General features: G+C 41.3%; 1 protein-coding gene and 1 long non-coding RNA gene across 2 annotated transcripts; one reads left to right on the top strand and one right to left on the bottom strand.

The window, feature by feature from the left end:
* Window positions 1-3644: 3644 nt before the first annotated feature.
* Window positions 3645-12127, bottom strand: F2R (coagulation factor II thrombin receptor). The gene is made up of 2 exons (XM_071731734.1): window positions 11847-12127; window positions 3645-5088 (listed from the first exon to the last, which is right to left on the bottom strand). The coding sequence occupies exons 1-2, from the start codon at window positions 11929-11931 to the stop codon at window positions 3890-3892; spliced, it is 1284 nt and encodes a 427-aa protein (XP_071587835.1). The 5' UTR covers window positions 11932-12127; the 3' UTR covers window positions 3645-3889.
* LOC139790216 (uncharacterized) lies at window positions 8572-10564 on the top strand. The gene is made up of 2 exons (XR_011723424.1): window positions 8572-9177; window positions 10018-10564. It is a non-coding gene; the product is annotated as an uncharacterized lncRNA (long non-coding RNA).
* Window positions 12128-14096: the final 1969 nt, after the last annotated feature.

Genomic DNA, 14096 nt, shown 5'->3' with positions numbered 1-14096 from the left:
GGAATAGCAGAGTCCTGCCTGAAATCTCTGTCTCAATGGAAGGACAAACATGGCAAGGCAGTGTGAGCAGGCTGTGAGTCCCACAGAAGGATGAGCAGGGGGGAGACCCTTGTGCCCAGGGCCTCTGGCAGCACCTTCCCTGATGCCTGGGCACACACTGCCCCATCCATGAGGATAAAAATACATGAAAACTTTCCAAGGGTTTGTGCCTCGAGCATGTACATGTGTGGCATAAAACCCTCCCACAGACCACAAGTTCCTAACACAAAATTAAAAACTGGTCAAGCAAAGGAAGGACAGTGATGTTTCCATGCTTACTATGGAATAAAGATGAATTTGACTCAGTGTCATTTTATTTTGGTGATGGAACAGTAAGACAGATTTTCATTGTAAGTTGACTTTATCAGCTCTGATCTTGATGGAGTTGTGTTGCTGTGTTCAATGCTTTTGAGCTTAGCGCCATTCAAAATGTCAAAATCCCTTGATTTTGGGGAAACAGGCTTTTTTGTGGTACTACTATTATAAGGCTGGCAGCATAAAACCAAGAAGATATAAGATAAGAAAAATTCTTCCCCAAAATTTTGCTGAAGCTTTTTACAGGCTCTTTAAAATAAAGTCATCCACTTTTCCAGTGCCATTTGAATATTTTTTCACCTTTCCCATGTTTATTTAGAGGGCTAATCAGTAATTTTGCAGTTCAGCATGATATTCAGATCTAGTTCCTAATGGTCTCCTTCCCAACAAACCGAATTGCAATAGCCATACCTAGTAATATTAACGCTCTCTAGTGTTGACTTGGATTATAGCATGTTCCTTCTTCAGCTTTTCCAGCTGTATTAGCTATCACGGAACCACTTTGTATAGCACTTGCAAAATGCCATGAAAAAGCACTTATATATGTGAGAGGTCTCATTAATTTTAAAAATTTCCTAACATTTTGCAACTGATCAGAACAACAACAACAAAAAAGATTTAAATGACTAATAAAAAAGGCCTTACACTAAAATTTATATAAGTATTGCACCTGGCACATCAGGCCCTTCTTTTTCCTTCCCCAGCTCCTGGATTGCTCTGTGTGAAGACAGAGGGTGATTTCTTAGCTGGCTTGCACTCTCTTTCCATTTCTGGATCTCATCTCAATTATGGAGAGACCCAGTGGCCTGATCATTTGCCTGATGCAAAACATCCTGAGTGCACTTTGCAACCATTTCTGACTAGCATTCATCTAAATAAGGAAAGAGAGCTAAGTAGACCACAATTTGTTGGCAGTCAGGCTGCAGAGAGCAAGCTGTAAACCGAATGCATGCTTGGCATTAACTTATAAAACACTTCACTGCCAATACACTGATCTCTGCAAAAACCTTGCCATGCTAAAAGAGGCAAACTTTCCCTGTGAATTAAGTTATGCCAGTGACAGCCACTATATGAGGTGTTTCCTGAACAGCAGCCATGCTGATTATAAATCTTGACCCAGCAAACACTGCCACAATGTAAAGCTGACAGATCTGGAACAACAGGAAGCTTTCTCATGCATGATTAATTCCTAACATCTCATCTGCAAATGTTATTTGGCTTGTTTATTGCTTCGTTTCACATAAAAAATTATCAGCTCAACCCCAACATTATGAAAAAAAGAACGAATGAGAAGACTATATGAGTGAAGCAGCATGTAGCATTGATGAGTTTCATTTGGTTTGCTCAGATTTTCACTCCTTCCCCCTGAAACAAGCTGTTAATTTTCTTTCCCAGCTTGCAGTGCAATGGTGCATCAAGCATGAAGAGATGGTTAGCTTTTCCTGTCCCAAGCATGCCAGGTGCAGGACGTGGATTTGCTGGTGTTCGATTTAATGGGCTTTGCATGGGCACACTCCTCAGACTTCTGTTTTCAAACACAGGCAACATTAAAGTATTTTCTAAAGGCAACTTCAGCTCTATAACTAGTTACCAAGAAGTCAAGAAGTCTATGCAGATTTGAGAGTCCTTTTTAATTAAGGTTCTGTGTTTTAACTGTCTTTCCTGGTTCCTTTGGATTTGTTTTGGTTTTTTTGTTTGCTTGTTTGTTTGGTTTTTTTGTTATTTTGTTTGGTTTTCGGTGTTTTTCTTGTTTGTTTGTTGGCTGGTTGTTGCTTTCATTTGAGTGCAAGCCAGAAGCATCAGCAAACCCAGCTTCAGCAGTGTGCACTGCAGAGCTGGTATACCAGTTTACAAACATGCATAACAGCTTTTTCAGTCTTTCATATCCTGGATCTTTGTGGATGCTTTTAGCCGTGAGGATAAACACTTGCGTTCACCCATTCTTCCACAGTACAAGGTAGGAAGAGGTTGCTCATTTGCAAATGTTCTCAAGCACACAGAGGTTACAAATGAAACCAGCTAACCACAGAGCAAAACAAAGTAAATAGTGGCTATCATTGCCGAGCTGTTTTCCATGTATATTTCCTTCCCTCCTAGTAATTCTTCCCCTTGCAAAGGCGACTATTGCAAAAAGAGTATCACGACTTTGAAACAAACCCCAGTCATTAATAGATCTAAGAAGCAGTCCTCCAGCCTGCAACTACAGGAAGCACGGAGGTAATTTTTTCTGCCAGCAAGAAGCAGATGTTCACAGTTTTAAGATGCATTTGCATTTTGCTGAAAACCAAAACCTGTCAGGCAGTGGTTTATGCTATTAAACAAAGTAAGAACATAACTCAGTATGTGTCATAAGCATTTGTGGGGTTTTAGCTCTATAGTCTACATATACAAGAATTTTTTCTCTCATATCCTCAGAAAGTGGCAAATACTTGAGAACAAAAATATTGAGAGACCCTGGCTGTGCAATACTTATTTATGCTTGTTATGAAACAGACACAAACCAACAAGATCATGGTGAAACAGAAGCTTCTCACTCTCATGCTGCATGCAGAAAGTTAGGTTTCTTTTCACTTGTGCATGGCTGAAGACAGCTTTATTTCTATTACTATACTTTTTGGCAGATTCCCGTGGCAAATCCCACATTAACCAAACTCCTACTTAGTTCGTTTTCCAAATTCATGTAGAGTCCTATTATCTACATGCTTGCTTCTAAAACCAAATTCTGTTGTTTGGCTTTACCGTCCCTTGTAGTAAAAAAAAAATGCTACATGGAGTGAAGTTAGCTACAGGACTTTTAATACCACATCAATCTTGGTAGATAAAAACATAATATAAAAATACCCCAGACTTGGCAGGGATAAATGATATTTTCAAGTCCTAAACTCATGCCTAGTGTACACTAACAGTGGGAACACACAAAAAAAAGCTCGTTCTAGCTGCTGAGAATTATCTCCCCTGACACATCTCACCAATCAACAGCTGGCATTCAATTGCTCACATTACTAAAGCCATACAGACTGTTTTGCTGTGGAATGTATAAGCTTGTAAAATAAATAGATTCGGTGTCTGAGATACAAAACAAAGATAGGAAAATGAAAGAAAATGAAGTTTACAGATAAGTTTGGAAATAATGACAAACAAGAAAAAAAAAAAAAAAAAAAAAAAAAAAAGCTTGGGAATATACTTTTACTTTCACCAGAAAATACAGACTAAATGGATTTGTTCCAGAAGTAAGAATTTAATCAACCTGATAAACCTCCTGCAATAAACTGAATTTAAAACGCAAAGGCTTTGTCTGAAAAAAGGACTTTATTTGAATAACACTCAAGAACTATTATTAAGAAATTAGCTTTTCCCTCTACATTAACTTACTTACATAAACTGTATATATACATATGGAGAGTCATTATTTGATTTTTTCATTACTATAATAAAGCCATAGAATTATGTATTGTACAATAACTTGTGTTAAAGTTTTGCATTTCTTTGACATGATGAAGTCTCTTTTTTTTTTCTTCCTGAAAATTTCTAAAAATTAAGCATGCACTGCTAGTAATTTCCTGTAGACACTATTATTCACATTAGTAGAGCACGTAGCCCTTCTACTTGTAGTAGACATCGACTGGCCAGTGCTGTTGCTACTGTTAGGATCAAAAGCCTTTTTACAACTAAAGAGACTGAAAAGTTGTCTCTGATACTGAGAAGAAGCATAGTAGTAAATAAAGGGGTCAATGCAACAGCTGATGCTGCTGATACAAACACAGAGTAGATAGGCAAAGTAGAGATACTCTAAGCTATTGTCATAAGAAAAATGGATATAGTGAATTAATAGGAGGACATTTGTTGGTCCAAAGCAAAGAACAAAAACAGAGAAAACAGCCACACATAAAAACAAGGCACGTGTCTTCTTATTTTGTTTTGCAACGATGGTAGAAGAACTAAGACATCGAATGATACAGATGTAACAGACAGTTGAAATTATAAATGGCACTACAAAAAACACAGAAGAGAAGACTGAGAAGAAGTGAACGTAATAGCCGTGAAGTTCAGATTCTGCTAGCACATCATGGCAGGTTGTTATATTTAGAGTGGGTATTTTCATTGTTTGCTCTCTGATGAGGAAAGGTATAACCCCTGTCACAGCTACAAGCCATATGATGAAACAAATCAGCGCGGCACGGGGTAACGTGCGCCACCCGAGGGACTGCATGGGATAAACCACTGCTAAGAAGCGATCGAAGCTTATGCTTGTCATAAGCATTACTGAACAGTACATGTTACAGTAGAAGGCAGCAGTGATGAAACGGCACATTCCAGGTCCAAAAACCCAGTCATTTCCAGAAAAGTGATAAGCAATCTTGAACGGAAGCACGCTTACAAACAGGACATCTGCAAGGGCCAAGTTCAGCATGTATATTACAGCTGGTTTTTCAATTTTCATTTTTTTCAGAAACACGACGATTGCTGTAATGTTCAGGGGGAGACTAAGCACAAGCACTAGGGTGTAAACTGAAGGAACAAAACGTGTCAGCCAGGGGCTAGTAAGGTATCTTGATGTTTGCACTGACACTGTTTGTTGCTCATGTGGGAATGATTCAGTCTTATTGGTGGCTCCTGATCCAGCTTCCAAGTCATCTTCAGTATCGCCTTCAATAGGTATTGGGTCATCCTGGTGACTTGGAAAAATAAATACAAAACTTCTGACACGGGGCACGCTGCTGTTATATGGGGAGTCTGAAAAATAAGAAAGTGTTAGGAATTATAAGCACATGTTTACATGTTATGGAGAAGCAATAACAGCTTTCAAAAAGGAAATACTTGCAAAAGATCATATTTGTAACAAAAATTAATAAGGTTAATTCCTGATTCAAAGAGCAGACTGCCAATAGATATTAACCAGGTCCTTTTTGGTTTAGCTGTTACAAGTTTGGGTAAGGAGTCTTCTGTTTCTACGGTAGGGACGCTCTGTGCTTAAAGACCCAATCTCATCTATGTTCTCTTTGGGCTACTTTAACACGAACAGAACAGCAAGCTTAGCACCCTTGAACTATCTTTGTGAGACTCTTAATGAGGCATGAGGTGCTGGTGTAAATACTGGTATTCATACAGGGAATTACTGTTGGAAGTACACATCACCAAACTAATAAACAGTTAAAAGTGCAATTAAAACATCAAGTTATAGAAATATTTCTGGAGACATCTTACCCAACACAATGGCCCCCATCAAGGCAGACGGCAGAAGTTTACATTGCAGTTTTCAAGGCAGATATGGATCAACCTGTTTCTTGTATTAGACAGGTAGCCAAGAGATTGCACTGAAATACTTTCCCTGTTCTACTTACCCTACCTCACATGGTGCATCATCAGGGAAAGCACATGTCTAGTGTGCCCTCTGAAACCTGCCACTAGTGTTCAGTCTACAGCTGGGTCTTTTGCAGCAGTTTGGTGGCTGTGACTGAGAATTGCCAGGACAGAGTATTTATGCTTTGTGAACAGAGCTTTTAATGAGTTAGGAACTCAGCATCACGAAGTACTGAATGTGTAGTATGGGATTATTCACGTAAAAAGACCCAAACAAAAGTTCAAAGGAGTTATTTTCAGAATTTTAGAAGACTGCAATGTTCATATTTGGCTTAATCTAGCTAGGCATAGGATAATTCAAACATATTATGGTCAGACAGAAGCAAGAGTATTGCTACTATTTAAGTAATCATCAACCTTTCTAGCTGTGCAATCGATCCTTTGTTGAATCATAGACAACTAAAACAAATTTCAAGGTGTGTTAGCTTAAATCAGTGAGCTGAAAGTAACATAGGCATGATTCACCAGTGTCTCAGCTGCCACTTGTTAGAAGCAGTTATTTGTTCTACAGTAATTCAAGCCAATTTTTTATGCAGATGAGAACAAAAGCATCTGAAGGAAGCAGATGGCAAAGAGAGAAGCAGCTGTAGGTTTATGCAGGCAGTTAGCTCCCTTTGCAGGCTGTGCCAGAAGGGCACTGCCGAGCTTGAATTCTGGTGAAATTCAGACTTGATTGTGAGGGGAGATCAGAGGAGTGGTAGGGAAAATTGGGGATTTTTTTTAAAAGCTGCTGTGCTGTATCTATTATGCTGTGTCACAGAAGCATTCTATGGGCAGAGGGGACAAAAGAGGTGAATCGTTCGAAATGATGGTTTGCATATGAAAAAAAAAAAAAAAAAAAAAAAGACTGCAGCCTCTGCAGGCCAAAGAACAGATGCTGTAGTATAATTTCAGCCTCGGTGCTGGCTGCATTGACTGCAGGAGAAATGGTTGAATACTTTAACTGAAAAACAAACGCAAAGAAATATGCAAGATTCAATGTCTGTATAGAAGAGCATTAAAAAAAGTTTGTACGAGCATGTCTCCTGCCATCTAAAAGACAACACTAAGAAAAGGCAAAAATATAGTTTCAGCAGTTCAGGTGCAGCAGAAGCTATATTTAACACCTCTAACTTCAGCCTGTAGCTGACATCAGATAGGTGATTTCCAGTACTTAATCACTATTGCAGCAGGTATCTGTCACAACTGACATCAAAAGTATTAATCTCTTTTTGGAGGACTAGAATAAAAATTAATTTCTTGTGCTTGTCTTTATGGTAAAGACATCACTAACAGTGACAAAGACTTTTACAGTACCTCTGGTATCTCCAGTACAAACCATTTTTAGGAATGCCAGCAAGGCCTGGTTTTTAGGAACACAGATATAAATACTTGATGAGAGAGAGGGTCAACCTGTGTCTGAAGTCAGGAACAGAATTATTGAGGCTGGAAAATACCTCTGAGATCACCAAGTCCAGCCTATGACCTAACACCACCACATAGTCTAGACCATGGCACTAAGTGCCACATTCAGCCTTTCCTTAAGCACCTCCAGGGATGGTGACTCCACCACTTCCCTGGGCAGTCCATGCCATAGGCTGCCAAGTTTTGCAGGAGGGTGCTGTGGGAGACTGTATCAAAGGCTTTGCCCAAGGCTTTGCTGAAGTCGAGGTAGACCACATCCACAGCCTTCCCCTCATCTACTAAGCAGGTCACCCAGTCACAGAAGGAGATGAGACTGATGAGGCAATCTGAACTGTACTGCCAACATAACTGCTGCATGACCTGGTAACTGAGGTGCTTCTCTCAAGCATCTCTCTAATCTCAGTATCTGTGAACTTCGAAGGGTTTCATCTGCACTCACCTGAGCCAACAGTGCTGCAGTGCCTCACTTTTTGAGGACTAGTGAGCAAGCCAGTAGAGCCACTGAACCTTAATGACAAAGGTTAAGATACTTAATGTGGAAGCCCTTAGTGTTAACCTGACCTGTTTCTTTTTAGTGACTCCTAACTTAGAACAGAATGAAAAAGATGTCTGCACAGTAAGGAAAAAAAATTATAATTGGGCCAGTCATTTTTATGGATTATTGACCTTTGTCTTTGCTATTGCTTATAGCTACATGAACTCTGCTAATAATATTTATTATAGCATGAATTCCTGCAGCTGACTTTATTACATGAAAGGATTTAGAAAAGGCATTAGTCCATCATCAAACTTAGAAATAGAATCCTATTACAATCACTCAGGACAAAACCATTCCATAACTAGTTTAGCTAAATTTCTCTAGAATCATACTTTTTACTTGGTGAAAACTGTGTTCTTTGTATGAACAAAGACTTTCTAAGTTCAGAGTCAAACTTCAATGCTGCTTACAACATCGCTATACTTTTTCCTGTGCTCAGCTCAACATCTCCACCTTGAACTATGTGAGGTACATGAATTACATGAGGTACTTGCATGCTAGCTCTATGGGAAAATGCAATAGAACCTCAAGCCTGCTATTTCTTTACTACTTGACAATATAGAGAGTGGGGATTTAAACTTTCTTGATGAAATTCAATTTAATTTTTATATAAAAGATTGGCAGCCATATGTAAGTTATTTTCCTTCTCAAAGCTGCTTGTACGTTTGGATGACACAGCATCTGTGTATTATTAGGAAAAAAAAGTAGTTTATTTCACGCTTTCTGAAACAGTAAGATAGTTACTGTCCTGAGGTCTGCATTCCTTTTTGTGTCAGTATTTGAAAAAGATGATGATCCAAGATTTATTCACAGAAGGAAAGAAATTGAAATTATGTCGTATTATTTAAAAATATCTTAATTAATCTTGACAATAAATATAAGGGTCAGTAATGGGAAACGGGCATTATCTATAAGCTGGGATAGTACAAGACAGCATATAGAGTAGCCCAATAGAAAAGATTTTAAAACTACTGTTACAGCAGCTACAGCTGCACCAGAATCTGTTAGATGCTCCTTTCCATCTGTTTTAAAGCTGAATGTATGATTCATCTAGCACATATTTCACTGCTGTTTAAGTAATATTTGATAATACAAACAATCTGTTAGGAAAACAGAGCTAAAGCTTGTATAATGATCATAAATGTTCAGTCATGCTGTTTTTGCTAGGCTGTCAATGAATCCTTCAGGAAAAGGTCAGACCTGGTGGATTACTATTTGAATAATCATATTATCATTGCTGATATGAAAGAGTTAACAGCTGTATCAAAGTACTTGTAAACTATAGATAGGTAAGAGCAAGACTAAGAAACTAAGAACAAATAAAGCATTAGGGTTTATTTGCAGTCAGGACACGGAGGGATATACAAACCTTCTTTTCTTTACTTCTGATCAGGGCTTTGAAAGTAAAAAATTAAGTAGAATCACTACAATATTCAAATTGCCTTAATTTTTATTTTGCTCCCTGTGGTCTTTGTACAGATTCTCTAACAAGGACACTAAGAATTTACGGAGAAAGTTCAGTAAGTTTGGAATTGTTTGATTTTAACAATATTCATACGGTGATGATTTCCATAAAGTACTACATATTGTTGGTTTCATGATTAGCATTTGCTTACTGTGAATGACACCGCTTTTCTTTTACACAGAACTATTTTGTAATTTTTCTTTTATGTCTACTTTATATACAAGGGTCTATTGCACATAATGTTCTGTGAAAGGAGAATAACAAAAATATGACGGCTTCAACCAATCTTAAAAAGCCCTACTGAGGTCCAGAAAAAAATATGAAAGTATTTGTGTAGACCCATAATGATGGCCAGGATGTTATCAATAGGCAATGTTCATGTCCTAAGGGATATCTTTGTGAGGTGGAAAACTTAATCAGAAGCTCCTACTCAGACCAATTAAAAATGTACCCTATGTGCTGCTGGACAGCAACTGATCAGGATTTCTGGGCATTACTGATGACAGCTGCACTCGCACTGCTGTCTTATAACAAAAAGTTTGGTTTCTCTTATCTCCCCTGTGTATAATCTGTAGTGATAAGTATTTAAAATCTACATTACTCAGAAGCCCATAAATTAGGAATCCATAGACAGAGTGTTAAGTGCAAGCCAGACATATTTATAAGCATGGCTAGACACAATCTTGTAGGACAGAAAAGGATTTGCCTTTGTAAGAATAAACTGTATTGTCTAAAAAAAAATCTTCCATAGCCCACATCACCATTTATACAGAATTCCTTTTGTATTTCATGAGAGATGTAGCAACAATTTGAACACATTTTCCTGAAGTACTGTTTTCTTGCAACCAGATGTCTGGTCCTTTTCGCTTTCCTTTCTCAATCTCTTCCACTATAGGTGCTGGCTTCAAGCAATGATAACATGTCTTTATCCATCTACCAGTGTCCAAACACAGGAAACTCCATGCAGGTTCAGACCTCATCGAATCACCTCGGCTGCATCTGATCACTAATCTGCAAGGAACAAGAGCCAACCCACTGCCAAGCTATTGCTCATTCACCTGTGTACAGAACAGCACCTCTCAGTAATGTGGTAACTATAAATACTGAAGGACCAAGGGAAAAGCAAGGGAGAAGCTACAGGTGCAATGGCAGAGCAGATGAGGAGTTACTGCAGTGCATGGGTGATGGGAATGAAGTACACTGTGGTGGAAACAGGGCCTGTTCTCTGTAACAGTGATAGGATTACAGTGGGAGTAAGCACAAGGAGAGCAGAAGACATGTTCAGATGGCTTTAATGGTTCTACATCACATAAAGTAACTTGTTTTGAACTTTTATTTTCCCAGTGATGTAATACAGCAAGTATTTCAATCATTTCCTAAGAAAGCAGCAAACAGTGTGATTCCAGATATTCTTTAATAAAGACTGTGATTGCAAAACCCAACAGTACCTTTTTTTCTAGCACTGACATGTGCAGTTCATCTTGTACATGCCCCCCAGGTTTTTTCTTTTAAAGCAAGACTCACAACAGACTTTTCTTAGACTCACAGTAAGAACATGACTGTGATCTCTTGCCCTTGTGCTGAAATATTTAGACAAAATTTGCCCTCTCTGATACTTACCTCCCAATATAATCACTAAAACTATCCCTGTCCCCTTTCAGCCTTCATTTTAAAAGTCAAAATATGCCATGCTCTGAAATTTTCCCTTAGCGGCTCCTCTATCAATTCTTTTCTGTATTTAGAGCTTGAACTGAATCTTCCAAGCAGGCATCCCATAGGGCTAAGTTATTTGTACAGCAGCACTATGATCACTGTGTGGTCAAAAGAAATGTTAAGCTGAATTTGACAGAAAAAAACCATTGCTAATATCTATATGCATAATCTTGCCCTTGGTACTACAACTCACTAGAAGGCTACTTGCCTGCAAGTCTTTTTCTTCCCTCCATTCCTTCCTTCCTTCCTTTCTTCCTTCCTTGTCCACAACCTCTGAGTTAGGTGGATCCAAGTTCTCCACTACTTCTACTTGGAGCAGATGAAGAAATTCTGAAGTGTTTTGAGTTTGCAGATATTCCAAACTTTTAGGTAACACAAACTTCAGCTGGCACTCTCTCTTCTAAAACAGTTGTCAAAAGGCAAAGCCAGTTTTTAAAGAAGTGCACCAGCCCATCTCACCAGACGGGTCACTTCTTGCAGTTTTCAGGATGCCTCCTCAGCCACAGGACAACTGTAAACCGTTCTTTATCATCAATAACCTTACTGTGGCATTGAATCTTTCTCAGATCTACTAATTTCAGATCAATACCATTTCCTTTATTTAAGAGTTCTCAGAAAGAATCTGTCTGATGTTCCTTTACTCAGGCTAACTTTGTATTTTTAGCGTGTCCTATTGCTGCTGCTAGAACAAACCTACAGCAGCGTTTCACGACTGCCAAAGAAAACTCGATCCTAAGTTCCAATGGAAACTGCAAAGCGGGAGGCCAAGGATGCTGCGCGTTGGGTTCGCTTTCCCCTGACCCTGCGCCCCGCTCTGGCCCCGCTGCCGGGGCAAACGGCGCTGCCCGACTGCCGGGATGTTCGCTCAGCGCCCGCCGGGACGCCCGGCCACCCCTTCCCCGGGGACGGCACCCAGGACAGCAGCGCTGCTGCTCGGGGGGTCTGGAGGCGCCTTCACCCCCCCCTCCCGTCCCCGGCTGCTGCCCCACTCGGGGCGGGGCGGTGACTCACCCAGGCGGGCGGCGGCGGGCGACGGGCACGGGCAGCCCAAGAGGGACAGGGCCCAGAGCAGCGCGGACAGCACCCGCGGCCCCATGGCCACCGCGCCCGGGGCGGGGGCGGCTCCCTCCGGACAGCGCTGGGGGACAGGAGTGCGGTCGAGTCGCGATGGCTGGCGAGTGCCGGCGGGCTGGGGCTGCCGGGGCTGGGAAGGGCCGCCCCGGACTGCCGAGGCTTCCTCCGGCGGCAGCGGAGGCGGCGGCGCCGTCCTGCCCCACCTCCCCGGCGGAGGATGCTTGGTGGGGGCTGGGGCGGGGGGGGGTGGCCGCGCACCCTCCTCGCCGCGGGGGCGGGGAGGAGGGCCGGGCCGGGCCGGGCCCGGGGGGAGTTGGGGTGAGAAAGGGGGGAGGGAGAGCTAGGCCGGGGTGATAAGGCACCCCCGGCGTCCCCCCGGCAGCCTTAGAGCGTGGCCGGAGTCCCTCGCTTTGGGGAAGCGCGATCGGGACGCTCTGGCACCCGGCTGAGAGGTTAAAAGGAGTCGTGGGCTCGAGCAGGAGGTGCTGAGCAATGGGGTATTGGCAAAGTTGCCAAATTTTGTTAGTGCGGTACAGATTGCTAATGCCCCGCAGGACCACAGTTAGGAGGTCAGTTGTAGCTGCATTACTCAAAACTGAAAGATGAGGCTTATTCAGAGAAGGTCCTTACTACGTAGGTCTGCTTTGTATTAAATAGACAATGCGCTGCTTGTACTGCATGGGTTCTGTAAGCTGACTACAGATACAGGACATGCTACTCTTGGTAAGGCTGCACTTCGAGTACTGTGTGCAGCTTTGGGTGTCATAGTATGGGAAGGACATTGAGGTGCTGGAGAGGGTGCAGTGAAGGGCAACAAGGTTGATGAGGGGTCTGGAGAACAGGTCTTACGAGGCAAGGCTGAAGGAGCTGAGGCTGTTCAGCCTGGAGAAGGGGCTGAGGGGAGGAGACCTCATTGCTCTCTACAGCTGCCTGAAAGGAGGCTGTAGTGGGCAGATGTTGGTTGGCCTCTTCTCCCCAGTGACTAGGAATAGGACAAGAGGAAATGGTTCAAGTTGCACCAGGAGAGATTCAGATTGGATATTAGGAAAAATTTCTTCACCAGAAGAGTGGTGAAGCACTAGAACTGGTTACCCTGCAAGGTGGTGGAGTCACTGTCCCTAGAGGTGTTAAAATTAGTAGATGTGGAGCTTCGAGAGATGATTTTAGTGGTTAAGGTGGTGTAGGACTGCCAGTTGGACTTCATGATCTTGATGGTCCTTTCCAGCCATGTTGATCCTACAGTTCTATGAAATGTGATTCTTTACCAAGCTTTACAGTGTTTGTTTGTTCCTGCAAGACCCCTGGGGAAGCGGTGCTGTTCCTGAACTGTAGTGCCATGTGCTGTGGACAAAAGAGCTTGTTCTGCCCCTCAGAGCTGCTCTTCAATAAAGAAACTGATTGAACTGAAGCCTATATGAAGGCTATACAGGCAAATATTTTTGCAGCTTTGCAGCTATCATTTAGGATAATTTCTTTGAAAATACTTATGCCACTGCTGGCTTGGTTGCATTATATTTCTTAGGCCTGTAACACAGTCAATAGCTTTACAAGTGGACACTCTTTGGTTTGCTAGGGTATGCTGTCCCATCCTCAGCTGTATATCCTTCTGCTAACAGCAATACAGACAAAAAAAAAAAAAAAAAAAAGGGGGGGGGGAGGAGGCAGCATTTAGAACTTGTTTCTGTGTATGAAGTACCTTTATTATTACAGAAGCACTAGCTTTTGCCTAGAACTGAAAGTATAAGACATGGAAAATAAATATTCCTGATCGCAGATACTGGTTTCCACTTTTAAGTCTTCACCATATTATTCCTGTAATCCTACTACATGCTGCTTACAGTGTTTCCATCTGTGTAGAGGAAGGGCAAGTAAGAAATACTCTACAGCTGGCCAGCCTTTCTACATGTCTTCCTCTATTAAGAAAGTAGTTTTATCAGAGAGTCTTTATCTTCATGTATTTTGGAAGAGAAGGTGAAGTTATTCTTGGGTATCCTGTAGTTTCAGCTCTATCAACATACTCAAAGACAAAACTTCTGAAGACAAATGCAAAAAAGAGGCGGATTAAATATCATTCTTGCCTAAAATAAGTGTGTATTTGTAAATGTTGTACCAGACCTAAGAAGAGCATACGTTTTCATAATTTCTTAAATTTCAAGAAGCCTTAACTGCTGGGTCAGGGCCTGAGGG

This window comes from Heliangelus exortis, chromosome Z, assembly GCF_036169615.1.
Source record: "Heliangelus exortis chromosome Z, bHelExo1.hap1, whole genome shotgun sequence".
NCBI lineage: Eukaryota > Metazoa > Chordata > Aves > Apodiformes > Trochilidae > Heliangelus > Heliangelus exortis.
The sequence above is the reverse complement of the archived record's forward strand: the minus strand, read 5'-3'. Positions and strand labels throughout refer to the sequence as shown.